The sequence below is a fragment of the Salminus brasiliensis genome, chromosome 9 (genome assembly GCF_030463535.1).
Source record: "Salminus brasiliensis chromosome 9, fSalBra1.hap2, whole genome shotgun sequence".
Classification (NCBI taxonomy): domain Eukaryota; kingdom Metazoa; phylum Chordata; class Actinopteri; order Characiformes; family Bryconidae; genus Salminus; species Salminus brasiliensis.
In genome coordinates this window covers 41,568,276-41,585,018 of record NC_132886.1, presented here as the reverse complement: position 1 = coordinate 41,585,018, position 16,743 = coordinate 41,568,276, and the positions used below count along the sequence as shown (strand labels likewise).

The 16,743-nt window shown below is 45.7% G+C and overlaps 2 protein-coding genes across 3 annotated transcripts in view; both read right to left on the bottom strand.

Moving 5' to 3' along the window:
* Positions 1-1,760, bottom strand: part of LOC140562678 (protein lifeguard 1) — a 7,927-nt gene extending 6,167 nt beyond the window's left edge. The window contains exons 1-2 of one of the 2 annotated variants that reach the window (XM_072688510.1): positions 1,620-1,760; positions 1-225 (exon numbers count right to left, since the gene is read on the bottom strand). The exon at positions 1-225 is cut by the window's left edge and continues 65 nt beyond it. In XM_072688510.1, coding sequence (XP_072544611.1) covers positions 1-224 — 224 coding nt within the window. In that variant the 5' untranslated portion in view covers position 225; positions 1,620-1,760. Of the gene's footprint in view, positions 301-1,619 lie in introns of those variants that run through there. The other variant, XM_072688509.1, reaches the window with a different exon arrangement.
* Positions 1,761-3,589: 1,829 nt separating this feature from the next.
* Positions 3,590-15,927, bottom strand: LOC140562675 (uncharacterized). The gene is made up of 5 exons (XM_072688503.1): positions 15,275-15,927; positions 10,867-10,962; positions 10,327-10,432; positions 8,973-9,062; positions 3,590-7,454 (listed from the first exon to the last, which is right to left on the bottom strand). Exons 1-4 carry the CDS (start codon positions 15,789-15,791, stop codon positions 9,005-9,007), a joined length of 777 nt encoding a protein of 258 aa, XP_072544604.1. The 5' UTR covers positions 15,792-15,927; the 3' UTR covers positions 3,590-7,454; positions 8,973-9,004.
* Between the last annotated feature and the right edge of the window lie 816 nt (positions 15,928-16,743).

Below are 16,743 nucleotides of genomic sequence, written 5' to 3'. Positions count from 1 at the left end.
TAAGGGGGGTAAGCTGGGGGTGGGATGGGGCCAGTACCAGTGACTGCATCTACAGGTGGGCAAGCCGGGTAGACGACCGGGCCGTACGGGTAGGGAGGGGGCATGTAGGGCGGGGGCGGCTGCATCTGACCGGGTCCAGGGGGATACGGAGGTGGGGCGGCTGCAGGCACACTGGGGCTGCCATGCACCTCCTCCGGAGTCGGCTGCTTCTGGATGTCCGTCATTCTGCAGAAAACCAGGAAGATGAAGCAACCAGAAACACCCACAATTCTCTCCTCCAGCAGCCTCTCTGTTACACACCCTCTAACACTGACAGAATATGGAAATGAGCTCTGCTTTGATTGGCTGCACTTAAAAATGAAAATGGTTGTGGCCGAACTGCTGTAGGCTGAATGGGTGGTCTCATGGAAGTGACATCACAAACATGATGAAACAGCAATGCTTTGAGGTTTCACCATAAGATATTTGGAGCATTTCTATTGGTCCATTCATTATGCAATGTTTAGAGCATTTTGATTGGTCAATATTCATGAACTTCTGATATAGTATAGAGAACTGCCAGATTCACATTGTGGCGGAAAGTGAAAAACAGCAATAATGAAAAGAAGGTTTTCTGCTCAACAGTGATGAAATACAGCGTTAATCCGTGAAGATGAAGCAGGCTTTTCACACAGCCTCATTAAAAAGGCATCTGATGTGGACACGCTCTCAGTTCCCCATCTGACCGGACAGATGACCTCAAAGTATTTACACAGACCACTCTCTCTGTAAAGAGTGCAGATAATGTTCAGATCAAGCCCTCCTGACTTTAATATTTCCCACCCCGAGTTTCAGTCCAATAAACATTAATGAAGAAATCCTGCAGAGCTCAGTGTTTTAGTCAGAGTCAGAGTCGGGGGTCCGGTGAGAAACTGACCCACTCTCATCTCTCTACAGTGGAGGTGAATGGAAGCAGGCTTCGGTCGCCATGACTACAACAACACAGATACAGCCCATAATTTATCTCCTATCCAAACCCACCAGTGCAGCTACAACACGAGTCTTCTGAGTTTTATATGGAGTGATGATGATGATGATGATGATGATGAGGGTAAAATAGTGAATAGAGAATCTCCACTAATCCAGTTTTCTTTAGGGACTACTTTCTGTAGCTGCACTACACCCTGCAGCATGTATCCCTCCACCATTTTAATGATCTGGTTTTAAAAGCAGGTTCTAGAGCCGAACTCTTCTCAGAACTCTGGTAGAACCGTGTCTCAGGCATCAGGCAGCGTCTTCATCACCATTAGGTGAAGAACTTTCTGTGAGGAGCTTCTTTTTATTAGAGCTTCAGACGTCTGCTTCCCTTCACCTCCACTGTAGAACCACAGCTCTGACTGGGGGAGCTTATCTAGAACCTCCACTGTAGAACTCCAGCTCTGACTATCTAGAACCCAGCGTTTCACACCAAACCCATGAAACCCCACAAAACCCTTATTTAGGAGAAGTTTGAAACGTTGGTGGAATCCCCTTCAGTACTAAGCCTCTCTGAGTGTGGAGGGCGATTCTCTGTAAAAGCAGAGAGCTCAGCAGCCAAACTGAAGATCAGCAGGTTTCAAGAGAATCAAACAGCCACTTACCTTCTTCTCCTGTGTGTGTGTGCGCGCGTGTGTGTGTGTGTGTGTGTCTTTGGGTTGGTGTGAACACACACACTCACACACTCTCACAGCTGAACACTGGTTTTCTCACCTCTTGCCAATCACAGGCTAGAGCTGCTCACTTCCTGACACTGACCTGGAAAAAACCCTGTGTGTGGTAAACACACACACACACACACACACACACACACACACAGAGCTTCTTCTTTTTATCTCTATCTATATGGAACTCTTGATGAATCTCAATGATCTAAAAGGTTCTGCAGAATTCTGCCAGAACAAACAGCCTGAGAACATCCAAGATGAAAAAAAAAAAAGAACCTGAGGGTTCTGAAAAGGTTCTGACTGAATGAACGGTTCAAGAAATACCTACAAACTCAGAGAGTCTAGAAAGGTTCTGTGTCTGGACCAACAAACCTACCACTGCCCTTATCCAGGAACCCGACCTGGGTACTAGAACATGGGGGCTGACCTTTTTTTTGTAGAGATGAATCTATTAGTGGACAGGTCCGAGCGGTCCAGAGGGGTAAGGTGCAGAAGATCGCTGGTTGGTATCCCGGTCAAGCAGTGGTTATTAACAGTTTATTAACAGTTCTTATTTACAGTGATGCTGCGCTTCAGATGTACGGAGGAGGGCAAGACCTCCAGACTGCGCTGGAGACTGAAGCTACTCTGATTGGTCAGCGTCCTTTCTTGAGGAGATCAGAGTGGACAGGTTATGTCCAGTATGTTACTGAAGGACTCAGCTGAGCACTGGGAAAGTCCAGCGTGTGTACGGGTCAAAAAGTGTGAAGAAGGCTTGGCTCCATTCCCTCCCTCCCTCGCGCCCCCCCTCGACCCCGCTGAGGAACCGTGGAGTTTACCTTATTGTGACACCGTTTCAAAACCCTCGGAACGCAGAGCTACAGAGGTTTCACCAAAAACACTTCCCTTTTACTCAACCGAGAGTTCAGCTTTCACTCTGTGCGGTGAAGGAAGAGGAACACCGCAGGTCACGTGAGCAGCAGGACCCTCATGTGGAGCTCAGCTTCAGCGGCGTTCCTCCAGCTCCTTAAAGTCGACCTGAAATCTAGGTAGAACTGAGAACTCTGAGTAACCGGGTGAAGGGACGGGTTCTACACACGGAGATACACGTCCAGCCCGTGCAGGGGAGGGGGTCAGGGGAGGCCCTTTCCTAGAGTGGTTCAAAGAGCTGAGGCTCCTCCACCCCGATCTGATCAACACTGGAGCGCTTTCTCTTCTGAACATGTAGAATTAGTCTCGCCACAGAAATGAGAAGAACAAAGAGAGGAGCAGAAATATAGACATTTCTGAACTGATATGATAACTGAGCAATAAAAACTTATCACACACACACACACACACACACAAAAGCTTTACATGATTTAAATAAACTGACAGGAACAGTGAATCTTATTGCTTTGCAAACTGCACCATATTTTGAAATTTCTCTAAACTATTAATAATAATAATAAAAAAAACAGAAAAGAAAAAAAAAGAGAACACCCTCCACCACGTTTAACAGCTGAAGGACATTCAGGTTGAAGCTGAGAGAAACCTCAGCCACCTTAAACGCGGAGGGGAAGTTCTGCACAGCTGCAGTGTTTTATACACACACACACACACACACACACACACACACACACACACACACACACATTCAGTTTCTCTTTTTATATTGATATTTATAAGATTGTCAGTAAATGGAGGCTCTGCACATAACAATAAACTCTTGAATTAAATATAAAGATAATAAAACTCCAATATATTATTTTTCCTGTCAAACTTTCCAGTAGCAGCAATAAAATCTAACAAAACGAAATAATTTTTTGGACCCGTGAAAAATAAAAAGTAATTGCAGCTGTCAGTATTTCGTGTTCCTTGAGTGTTTTAGGAAATAAATAAATAAATAAATAATAATAATAAAAAAGCATCAGGCAGAACCAAACTCACACACTTAAGCATATTTATTGTAAAAAATACATATAAAACATTTTCATCAGACATACAAAAGGTCTGAGCATAGAAACAGTATCATGGACGAACAGAAGACCAGGCCATTTCTGAAATGGGAGACGTATATACACTTTAATAAATAAATACTCAACCGGTCTGTAGCAGAATGAAGGCAAGATTGTCGACTATCTGGGGAAGCAGAGACCGTCGTCACACCGACCCTAAACACCTGGACATCTGGACACCTGTTCCGAACTCTCATTTTCTTCTCACCCAGAGAGGAGCTAAACTCCACCATGACGGACACCAGCGCAACACTTCCGTCTGTATTTACATACTGTTCACATATAAACCAAGAAAAACGGGGCAACTCGAACAATGCTTTAGGAGTCATTGGACCAGAGGACCAGATTGAGAACCACGGTTCTTTGCCCTGGTGGTTTGGTCCTCAGGGAGCCTGAGAGGGTCCAGAGCCCCCCCCCCCCCCCATCCTTTCGAGTGGTGAGTTTGGTTGAAGCAAAAAATTTGGACAATCTTGGAGTCACTGAGGTGTCCATCTTTGAGGACCAGGTTGAGGAACGGAGATGGAAAATCCAGGTCCAAAAACCTCCAACAAAATGCTGAATTTTGTTCCAACAGCCTGAGCAGCTCTGTTGGATTTCCCATCTCTACATGGAACCATTCAAAGAGCCGTTCTCGAGCATTTTGGTCTTCAGGAACCCCGAACCATCTGGAGTTTTCTTCTGTCAATATTTTGAGAGAAGCCGAAGCAAAAATCTGGGGGTCCTTGAGGATCAGAACCACTGATTTAAAAAAGAACCATTAACCCTCTGCCATGGCCACAACAGAGCCCCAAATAAAGGAGCATATCTGGAGGTGACCCAGATCTGAATGACCCGGTCAGATCAGATGTGCTGGAGCAGAAAAGCATCAACAACAAAAAAGGACAAGCGATGTAACAGAACGGAAAAGGTGTTATGCTGCCCCCCAGAGGAGAGCCTGGTTATGGCACAATCAATTTTTGGTCCTGGAGAACCTTCAGTCCAGCACAGTCAGGTGGTTCCCATGCTTCAATTGCCACAAATCACCAAACAGTGATTATGATGGACTAGAGACCCTTTAGGATGAGAACTGGGCTCTTTTGTGCAATGAAGAAGTGAAGGCAATACCATCAGTCAGTAATCCAATCATAAAGGTCCAATCTTTTCCTCAAAGTCCATTCTCAACAAATACGCCTCGCCTAGATAATCCGACTTCAGCGTCAAGGCCTGCTTTAGAAACTATAAGAGCAGGAGATGAACGCAGAGGTTTTGTGGCAACACTCAAAAGGGGAAATTCACTTTTTTCACTTTCTGGTTCTTTGCAGCACCTTTGAGCTTCTGGAGGGTCACCTGGACCGTCCAATCAGTCCAATCAGGCAAGCTACCGAACTTTCTCCATGGCTGAGATGTTCACCATACTGAAATCTTCACCATTAGGCCGGAATCGACCTCCTTTTTGTTTGTTTCACTTGTAAACACCTGTTGGTTCTTCGCAGCATTAGGTCAGCATGCCTAGCTGCAGTCGCTAACGCTGGAAATCCGTAGTTTTAAGAGCGTTTCAGATCTCCAAGAACGTCTCCAAGAACCACGTCCGAGGTGCATGCTGACTGGGGCTGCACTGTATATAGTTTGAGCATCACCATCACAATGTGCATCATGTCGCAGGACCTGCTGTGTCAAATGACATTTTTTTTTAAACCTTTTTGCTGCCTGGAACAAAAGACAAATTCACACCGATCTCATTTTTCATGACCGATCTACCAGAAGCAGATTATATCTGCCTGATATCATTTTTACTGAAATGAAAATTCTTGTATTATTTAATTATTTCAAAAGTGACCTAAACGATTATCAGAAGGGGCACACCCTCCACCACGTTAACCTTCTGAGTGACATTCAGAGTAAAACAGAGAGAGAAACCCCGGTTCCTCATCTTAATCAAGCTGGAGTTAGCTTCTCGCTGGAATTTTCCGTTCCACCTTAAAGGACGAGGCAGTTCTGGACGGGTGTCCATACATGAAATGAGGTGGACGCCCCTTTTTCAAAGGACTCCCATGAGGAAAAATCTAATTCACACAACTTGCTCCACTGTAGTCCATGATCTAGAGAACACCATGTAAGCAAGTGTATTAGACATTACTGAGCATCTTCTCACAGCCTGAGGACAAACTGTTCCTTTAGCGCCCCCTGCAGGGAGGGCAATAATGAAATACTGTAATAATAATAATAAGAGGGAAAAATTCACCCCTCAGTTGACCACACTCACTGGCCATAGGCTAAGCATATGGGCCCATATGGCAGCACTGCTATACATACACACACACACACACACACACACACACACACACACACACACACACACACACACACACACACACACACAGTCTCTGAGCAGATGGCCTGGTTCTCACACATACATACACGTACAGAAATACACCCCCCAAGAGACCCCAATGTAGGTGATCCACAGAAAAGCGCCCACGAGCACGGATGGTCTCTTCTACGTTAACGCAAACGAGCGCTCAGAGCGAGGTCAAGTGGGGTCATCAGGACTTCAGAGGTCCCATTCGTCCAAATCTCTCTCTCTCTCTGCACACACACACACTTACACTCACACTAACCGCAGTCACTCAGCAATCTCCAGCAAAACCCAACTCCCAAACCCCAGCTGACTGAAGCCTTCAGACCACACACTCTTCAACATAAAGGGTTCTCAAATGAGACAAGTGTGAGGAACCTTTTAAAGTCCTCGCAGTGTAGAAGGTTTAGGGCTGGCCCAATGGGTCTCCAGTATTTGTTTATGTTGGCGTTTGGTTTGTCTGTTCTTAAACCACAGTAAATCAGTGTGAAAACGGATCAGTTAGGATTCAGATAATGTGTGTTCACGGCACATTTCGGTTCATTCGCACCTTCATCGCTATATGCTCTTAACTCATCCCTGCCCCCTACTGGACATATTTTAAACACTTTGAATTACGGTTAACGGAAACAGTATTTTTTTAAGGGGCAGCTTTGAAAACAGGTACTCGCTCGAACACAAATGAACACTATACTCAACATTTACTCAAGCCTGTAAAATACTTCTTGGGTCAGCGCTAAACCTTTATAAATCTGGAACCTTTATCTTCAAGAGCATGGTCAGAAATCTCAGCTGAAGGGTCTGAATCAACCAAACTGCATGAAAGGTCACTCTGCTTATGAAACGACAGATACAGTAACGTTGGTGGATCAAGAACACCACTCCCCAAATAATAATAATAATAATAATAATAATAATAATAATAAACATCAAAGCGTCCTCCTCATGCCTCCAAGGGTATCTTGTGCAATAACCAGGGTTTACCCAAAGCGGCCATGTAAAAAGTACTAGTAATAATAATAATAACAAAATCATAATCATCACTCCAACCATGAACTCAAAGCAGGGACACATCACCACTGCTCAAAACGAGCCCCCGACTCTCTGCTCTGGGCAGTGTGAAGGACGTCCAGTGGAACACCCCGCCCCCTTCGCCAACGTGTAAATTCTTTGCGGTATTTTCTTTAAGCATTACATTTTTCTGTGTCATTATTTCTTTTTTTTTTTTTGTTTGTTTCTGATCAGTCAGGCAGATTCGATCAGGAGTCTCTGAGCGGAGGGCGAAGAGAGGAAAAGCAAGCCTAGCGAGACCCCCTTTTGTCCAAGCAAGCACTCTACAGCAGAGTAAGGCCAAGTGCCGTGCCGTCTCAGCTCCGGCTCACGCTCAGCGCATCTTGTTCAGTTCATTGCCCTCAGTCCTGTCTTTGCTGGATCGATGTAGCCGGGCAGGGGTGTGGTCTCCTGAAAAACAAATTCAAGAGGAAAAAAGAAAAGGCAGCGGTCAGCTTCATAACTGTCAGCGGACACCAACGTAAAAGACATTTCTATTGGTCCGTTCATCATGAAATTCTCCTACAGTATAGAGAACAACTGCCAGATTTACATTACAGAGAAAAATGACGAAACTGGAGACACAGGGGTAATGCATCAGTGATCTCAACATGAAAGTTCTGGTTCCGAGACTAAAACACAGGGATGGACGCTGTGGATTTACTTACTGGAGGAGAACAACAGCTATGCATCTTCAGATCATGTCCGTAAACCTCCTTTTGAGATCCCACAGCTATTATAAATAAGACTAGACTAAACACTGCCCATCGTTCTCTGTGCTCTACTGGCTCCATAATGCTGCAGTGCTTGGACCCCAGAGGCCACTTAAGGCCACTCACTCTCACAGCGACGGTTGAGACCAAAACTAAACGTTAACCAACGGACACTGTAACCCTGTACACTGATCACAGGACATTAACCCTTTCATACATATCAGAATACGAGAAAACAATCAAATTCAGATCTCTCTTCACAGTGTCGTAACCTTATCTCGGTTCTGATTGGCTCGTACATGAATGCAGGTTGGGTGAACGTCAAATTTACACAATCCCCACAAACAGGATATTCATCATTTAGCTGTGTGTGTGTGTGTGTGTGTGTGTGTGTGTGTTCAGGTTCAGTTCACACCACGGTTTAGACCTCAAAGTTCGCTGCAAATTCAGTACAACTGGAGAAATCTTGAGGGTAGGCCGGCTCTCTAAAGCTTACTGACGTCCCGTGTTGGGTGACGGATGAGGAGGAGCTGGGAAAGTACCCAGAACTACACCATATCAGAAGTACACACCGATTTTTAAAGACCACCAAAAACCACCCTGAAGTTGAGAAGGTTACAGAAGGTTACAGAAGGTTAGAATGTCGACATTCATTGCACTGGGCACTTGGTGTGAGACGGCCTTAATACACACACATACATATACATATATATAAGTATGGTCTATATGAGTGAATCATGTGCTGCATCATTTAAAGCAACCATCAGTCAGACACCGGATCAGTGTGGAACAATGGTTTCATGGCTTGTTTGGGGTTTGACGCACAGTTATCTATAAACACAGACTAAGCAGCGAGTCATACGCCGTCAGAAACCACACAAGAGTCCGGAGATGACTATAGCAGGCCATAACCTGACATTACTTGTTAGCAACATTAGCCTCTTGGGTCCAGAGTAAAAGTAAAGAAGCATGGAACAGGCCTCAGCTGATCTGGGGTCACACTGCCTTCTAGTCATGGTGGGGATGAGTGCACACCAACGCCACTCCACCTTTATTTCCCTAAATCTCGGATTTTTCGACGAGCCCTGGCTTTCCAAGTTTGGGGGCGTGTGGATAAAAACGCTGAACTGTATTTTAAAAGAATAGATGCAATAGATCCAGCTGGACCGGGCCGCAGCAGAAACCTGTACAAACTGAAGTTCCCACCAAAGCTCACCTGAGTCAGGCAGATGAGACGGGAAAACGAAGTCAATCGAAAGGATGCTCTGGACAACAGGGCTTCACCATGCTCCAGGAGTCGATGCATCTGGACAGAAACAGAGAAGAGGAGTGGTGCTCGGTGAGGATCAGCATATGGACCCCCACGGACCCCTCGCAGAGGAGAGTTCACCTCCAGTCTCAGTCTGAGTTGTGCACAGTGGTAATAATAAGCAGAATACCTTCCTTTATACACACTTACTGCTCTCTCACGCAGCTTAATAATAAGGTTATAAAAATGTATATAAAATAAATAAATAAAAGATGTTTGCCCAAAGTGGAACACCCTGCACCATGTTTACCTGGCTATTGGCTCTAGCTGCTGAAAGACATTCAGAGTGAAACCGAGAGAAACAAGGAGTCATCCGCCTCAACTTTCCATCCCACCCTAAAAGGAGCAGCGGTTCTGTACCGATGACGGAACGTAACAGCTGCAGGATTTGAGGCAGAGCTGAAAATTCCAATAATAGCTGGCTGCCTTCAGCCTGGAGCACTACTAACAGACTGGTTTCCAGTTTACTATCAGTACTGGGTGCGTGCGCAGCCGGTCAGCAGACTGCTGTGATCACTGGTTTCCACTCGTCTTCCATCCATCTTCTTTGCGGTTGGTGCAGTTTACATTTACGGCATTTAGCTGACGCTCTTCCCCAGAGCGACTTACAGGGTTACTCGTATTAAAGGGGGGGGGGGGGTAGTGTACTGTTAGGAGTCTTGCCCAAGGTGTAGCACAGAATAGTCACCCAGACTGGGAATCCAACCGCAGTCTCCTACATGGTGTGGGAGCTCACTGGCAGGTAGTGGTGTTATCTGTTGCACCACTTCAATCCCCAAATTAGCAGATTAGTGCTCTGTAGTGTGGAGAGGGCAGCTTTGTGCTCCTTGCTGCCCCCTGGTTAAGCGCACACCTCTGTGATGCTGCCGCACAGAAACCAGTAAACAAAAAAAAAGGAATAAATAAATAAATAAATAAAAAGTCAAAAATATGAGATATATACATATTCTATTTTATCTTAGAATTCATGTCAGTTTTATGGCTCACAGACCACTACCATCAGAGGGTGCTATGGAGTCTACATAAACAGAAATTCGGTGCAGTGCTGATTTTGTATGTGCTTCAAAGAGAAAAACGGAAAATGGTCACCCATACTTGAGATATTGGACCAATAATAATAATAATAACAACAACAACAACAATAGTAATAATAATAAAGATCATAAATTCAGACATAAAGCATCCCTAATCTAAAAGATTATGAGACACAGTCAGTCAGATGAGTCTGATCTTCAAGGACAGATAGAGAGATGATAGTTACTTCTTGTGGTAGACGCATAGGCAGGCCAGGCGGGCGATGGTGTCTCCCTGAAGCAGATCTTCAAGGCATATGGAGCACTCCCCACTGTCTTTACTGAGCACGTCCGCTGCAGGGCGAGAGAGGAGGAGGTTTTGAGGTGTCTGAGGTTTTACACCCTGTCCTTACAGCAAGCAAGCAAGCATCCAAACGTAGTGCAGGTGGGAGTTAATCGCTTTGACAAAATGTCATCTGAAGGGGAACTCCACCAAACGTCTCAATAAAAGATAACCTTCTCCAGTCAGAGCTGGAGTTCTACAGTGGAGGTTCTAGATAAGCTCCCCCAGTCAGAGCTGTGGTTCTACAGTGGAGGTGAAGGGAAGCAGACGTCTGAAGCTCTAATAATAAAAGCTCCTCACAGAAAGTTCTTCACCTAATGGTGATGAAGACGCTGCCTGAAGCCTGAGACACTGTTCTACCAGAGTTCTGAGAAGAGCTCGGCTCTAGAACCTGCTTTTAAAACCAGATCATTAAAATGGTGGAGGGATACATGGGAACACTCACTGTTGTAAGGCAGAGGTGGAGAGGTGAGGCAGCTCAGCAGGTGCTCCTCAATCCGGCCTCCAGGGAACGGTTTGGTGCAGAACGGGCAGCGGATTGCTAAAAAAACAAACAAACAAACAAACAAACAAACAAACACATACTCATCAGACTCTCATACACACAACCCTTGATGCATCCCATAATACAGCACTACTGAAGAGCCCATATCCTACACTGCCATCACACATTTTCTACACAACCATTTTCCAACCCATCATCATTCAGAATCAATACACTGCATTTTTATAACTGGCTTATATGTAAAATAGCTCTGTTCTGATTGGCCAGGCCTCATTCGAAAAATACGAGGGGGCAGGGCTAAACAGCTGCAGACAGAATGAATGGTGCTAGTGTTGGAGGGTGAGAGGGTGTGGCTAATGGGTGGAGCTAAACTGACGCCAGCTAAATAGGTAAGCAAAACAGCTGTAGTATGGATGGGTGGAGCTACAGTCTTGTAGGATGAGTGGGTGTGGCTTAACTGCCAACCCCCCCCAAAAAAGCGCTATTAAAAGGTGTAGTTTGGCCAAAAAGGTAGCGTCCACAATTTTCCCTAATAGATAAACTCCGATCACTGACGAAGGACAAAATCCGAGTCATCGGGCCGCTCCTCAAGCCTGGACAAGAAGGAGCAGCCAGACATCTCACATCACACACATTTCACAAACAGAAACTCAGGTTTCAACACGTCTGCTGCTCCACACTTCAGCCCATGCTTCTCGAGAACAGTGAGTCATACAGAGCCAGAAAGCACACCAGCAAGCCTAACCTCAGTTAGCACCAAGCTGATTGGTGGGACGCCAGCTTCCATAACAAAACCAACACAGTGACCACACCAGCGATTGATCTCAGAGTCCAAATTCAGTCGATCAGACGAGACAAGTTCGGTATCGGACGTGAGCAATTTACTCATCCCTGTAGACACGCCCCCAAAAGCGCCAGTCTCTCAGAGCTCCTCCAGATCTTCATTAGCTGGTGGATGGATGAGGTTTAGGACTGAGTTTAGTCTATAAACCTAAACAGAACCAGAACAACAGAGCTGAGGAACGCTGGAGGAACCGACACCGCTGTTGAAGGTATAGTTCGTCTCAGTTCTCTCAGTTCTGAGTCAGCAAATCCCTCCTGACCGCTGCCTCATCCCTCCAGCCGAGGTCAGATCAATACGTGTTCTGACTGGCATTGTATCACGGGCACGCAATGTGGGCCGCCACAGGGTGAACGGCAGGCGTGTTTGCACCCCGATGACCCACTTTCCCTCTGTGCGGTCTCGCTGGACTGCTGCCAGCGGGATTTGACCCATTTCCTGTCAGGATCCGCCTGCCGAGGAATGTGGGAAAATGACTCGCTCCTAAGCCGTTCCATGAGTCGCTCCATTTCGACACCTCAGATCTGACTCACTTCCTCAGAAGGAAGCAGAGTGTCTGCGTGAGCCGGGTCCGGGCGGGCCCGTGCTTTAGAGGGAAAACTGGAATTCGGGAATAACGGAGCGTGATGCAGTGCAGGATTGACTGTTTTCATGATGTCACACATCTACCTATTCAGCCTGCTGCAGTTCAGCTCCGCCCACTGCTTAAGAATGAGGGCAGCCAATCGGAGCAGAGCCCATTTACATTTATCAGTAAGGGATAAAGAGAAGTCTGGCTGATTACGGATCACAAAATCACACCGATCTTATAAACGGAGATCTGTGTGAAAGGGGGCGGGGCTACGATATAGGTCGATAAGATATAGGTGGAGGTTAGCAGAGCCGAACCCAGGCTAGACAAACCACGGCAATGCTCGTTCTGAGGCGTTCCTCCCGATCCCTCCAGAGATCATCCCGTCAGGAATGTCTCAAACGCCTGTAAATCCTCCGCCCAATTACACGCCGGCGTAATCATCCGTCCACAAACACAATGAGCCTTGTTGTCTGAGGGGCGCTCGGCGTTTAATCCATAAACCAGGCCGCTAAGGACTCTTTAGTCCCGCTTGCGCCTCCTTTAAAGCGGGAAACGTCCCTCTCCAAACAGACCTAATGTAGATCAATAACGACGACAGCTGTGGCTCCGTGCTGGAGTTCTGCAGCAGGGCACAGAAACAGCCTCCAGACTTAAAGCTACAGTCAGACGTTCTCTAGAGTCCGAACAAAAACCTCTAACTTTCTTTACAGACAGACATACAACTAAATTTAAAACCATAAATGAAGCTAATCTTACTAGAGTGATTGACATCATTCCAAACCAATTATTATTATTATTATTATTACTGACTGCTCTGTGTAGACATTATTAATTTTTTAATATTGTCTCTGAAAGCTGTCGTTACCCTGTTCTGATATGTCGTAACAATTATCCAGGACATACCGCGCTGAATAGTCCATCGTTGAGCTGGGCGATATGGTAAAAATGCTATATCATGATATTCATCACTATACATGTCATCACCTAAACCATCATCAGTACCAGATTCTTATAAACTATTGTTCAGATCCTCTCCTGTACTGAACACAGTGATTTATACTCATCATCTGCTGCTCTTCATCTAATGAACCCTTCAGTCTAATTACACTGTTAGTAATGAAACCTGCAGCTGATCAGTATGCTGCAGTATTAAATTTACCACGATACAATAAAATATCATCATATTGTCCAACTCTAGATCATCACCTCCAATATAAAATTCATGTTATTTAAAGCAAAAGATTGAAATAATGAAAATGTATAGTTTCCTGATTGATCGCCAATTCCAGATTCAAGCAATCAGCCAAGACGTGTTCGGTATCCGACATGTGCTTCTTTAGTTTACAACAAGAGATGCTAAGCTAACGTGGCTAAAAAACACTGGGCTTGGACTGTCACCAGTTCATTCCTCTCAGTAAACATGTCCCCAAACACGTTTTCCTTTCAACAGGTCTCTCAGAACTTCTCCAGATCTTTATCAGTTTGGGCCAATCAGTGTTTTTAGCCCCTACAATCCAACATGTAATCAACAACCACCGATCAGCTCTACAGTACTACACTTTCTGAAATCGCTGCGGCGAGCCGTGAGTCCCCGGTACAGAACCACGTTGTGGAAACCAAACCGAAATGGGCCGCTTATCTAGTGCTAAAAGGTCCGTCCCTGTGGGCGCCATTGCTTCCGTGGTAAAAGGTGGTCTGCCCTGTTTGCTGGTTCGAGAGGATAGTGAGGTTTGTTAGCGCTGCTGTGCTCCGATACTCACTGTACTGGGCTGAGTGATGGAGAGGGGCGTCCGGTTAGTGGTGAGACACGTCAGTTTTACACAATCTACAAGTATTTAAGTCAAACACTGCACATAAAAATAAATAAACAGCAGCAGGTGGACCAGCACTAGACGTCCAAAGACGCATCCTGAGGATGAGAACGCAGCTCCACCTTCAGATTCCATGTGTAGTTAAGGTCTATGCAGGACCTGAAAATGCTGTTTTACAATAATTATGGTGCTTTGATTGATTGATTTTGGGAGCGAAATTGGTGACAGTCCAAGTCCTGTGTTCCCCTGTTGTAAACTAAAGAAAAACATGTGAACCAGTGACATTTTGTGTTTTATCTTTGGGTATAAATGAGAAAACAAGCAGAAGTTGCATATTAAAATATTCAGAGGTGTTTCTGTTGGGATTCATTTATCCATACATCATCAACAACCTATAAGACCATTTAAAAGACATTGATCCACTGCTGGCTCCTAAAAAGCAACCAAATTATAATGTTATAATGTTTTAAAAAATAAAGAAAAATAACAATAAAAATAAAGCCAGAGCAAATTATATTGGATGATTTGTGCATGGTTGTGCTGTTGATCCTCCAACCTGGAAACATCCCTCTCAGACCAGACCTCAGATAGATCAATACCTGCGGGTCCACGCTGGACGTCACACACATCCATAAAGTGATGTTCAACCTGGATATTAAGCCTGTTAGTGTATTAATAAGTGTATCAGTGGGCTGATCATACAAACACAACCACAGCTTAAAAAGTGGAACCCCTCAAAAATAACCCCTGGTTGTGAAATCAGAGAGGAGGAACCAGCCTGAGATGTTCTGAAGATCACCTCTTACACTAAAACGGCTCAAGAATATATATAATATACACACACACACACATTTTATATATATATATATATATATATATATATATATATATATATATATATATATATGGCTGTATAGTGAAACTGAAGGTAAACCACACTAATTCCCCTCCTACACCCCTCCAAAATACAGGCTTCATCGCTCTCTAAGGCGCCAGGCTGTAACCGCTGCACCACTCGGGTTAGCCCGGATCGGACAAATGGCCCAGAAAGCCTCGTCAGTAGAACCTACCCCACACCAAACACACGGAAAACGTCTTAAACACATAAACGGTGTTTCTTACTGCCGTGCCGGACTCTGTACAGTCCGATCCAAGCCTCAGATACAGGCCGAGGGCTCCTGACCCTCGCCGCCCTGGCAGCGCCGCTGCGGCCGACTGAAGCATGCCTTCCTCCGGGTAGCCGCTCTGAGAAGGTCCGGTGCGGAGCAGGCCCCGCGCTCTCCTCCGCAGCTAGCCGCTCACTGCTGTCGGGGCTTCCTGCACTCTCCCCCGGCTCTTCGTCGTCGTCCTCTTCGTCTTCGTCTGGCTTCTCCCCGGCTTCGGGAAGCGCCGTATCCGGACTCTGATCCGGAGTCCCGTGGAGGCCTGTGGGACTTCCCGTGTCCGAGTCGCTGCCTTCCTCCGAGCGGCTCTGGTTCGTCTCCGAGTCGCGGTCGAAGCTGCCCGACAGGTCCAGGGAGAGACTGGCCGGCCTGCTGCTGCCGCCGCGCCGCCGGCGTGACTCGCGCTTTACCCCGCCGCGCTTGGAAAGCGAGGGCGGGGATGGAGCGGCCTGCAGCCGGCTGGAGCGGGTTCCCATCGGGGAGAGAAGCCGAGAGTAAATGCGACACAGCCGTAGACAGAAAGACGGAGAGACGGACTCTCCTTCACCGAAGACTGGAGGCTGAACCGAGCGTGCGTGCGTGTGTGTGAGTGAGTGAGTGTGTGTGTGTGTGTTTGCAGTACCGGAAATAAGGTCTGGTTCCTTCCTCTGTAGTGGTGAAAGTACCAAAACAAGCTCATTTTTGTGTCAAAACGAAAGTTTACAAATCAACAAACCATTTAATAAACCTTCACATTCACCACTAACTAACTAACTAATTAATTAATTAATTAATTAACTAATTAACTATCTAATTAATTATACGACTTAGCCCAGCTAACTACTTGGACGTAACTAACTATATTGGACTTGGACACGTTGTCCAAATGTTTGTGGACACCCCTTTAAATATATTCATTCAGCTACATTAAAGCTGTGCCCATTGCCCAAGTACTGCCAATAGAATAGGACCCTCTGGAGCAGATCAACATCATGACCCTATTGGCTCCATGCTGCCTAATAATGCCAGGCGTGGACTAGAGGGGTATAAAGCCCCCCAGCATTGAGGAGCTGTGGAGCAGTGGAGGAACTGTGTTCTCTGGAATGATGGTGATGGAGCTCCATCCTTTTAGATGGGATAAGTTGGGGAGGATGAGGAGGGGTGGTGATCATCATCCTCCAACATCCTGACCTCACTAATGATCTTCTCAATGAATGCAATCAAATCCTCACATCAGTGCTGCTCCAAAATCTAGTAGAAAGTCTTCTTCTCTGGACAGTAGAGGCAGCTACTCCAACAGAAGCAGGATCAGCTCTTTTTTTAAATACCCTTGATTTCAGAAGTGACAATAAATGAGAAGGTGTCCCAATACTTTTGTCCATATGGTGAATAATCTAACTATCAGAAAGTCTAGGTACCAACATTCAGGTATATAATCTATATAATAAT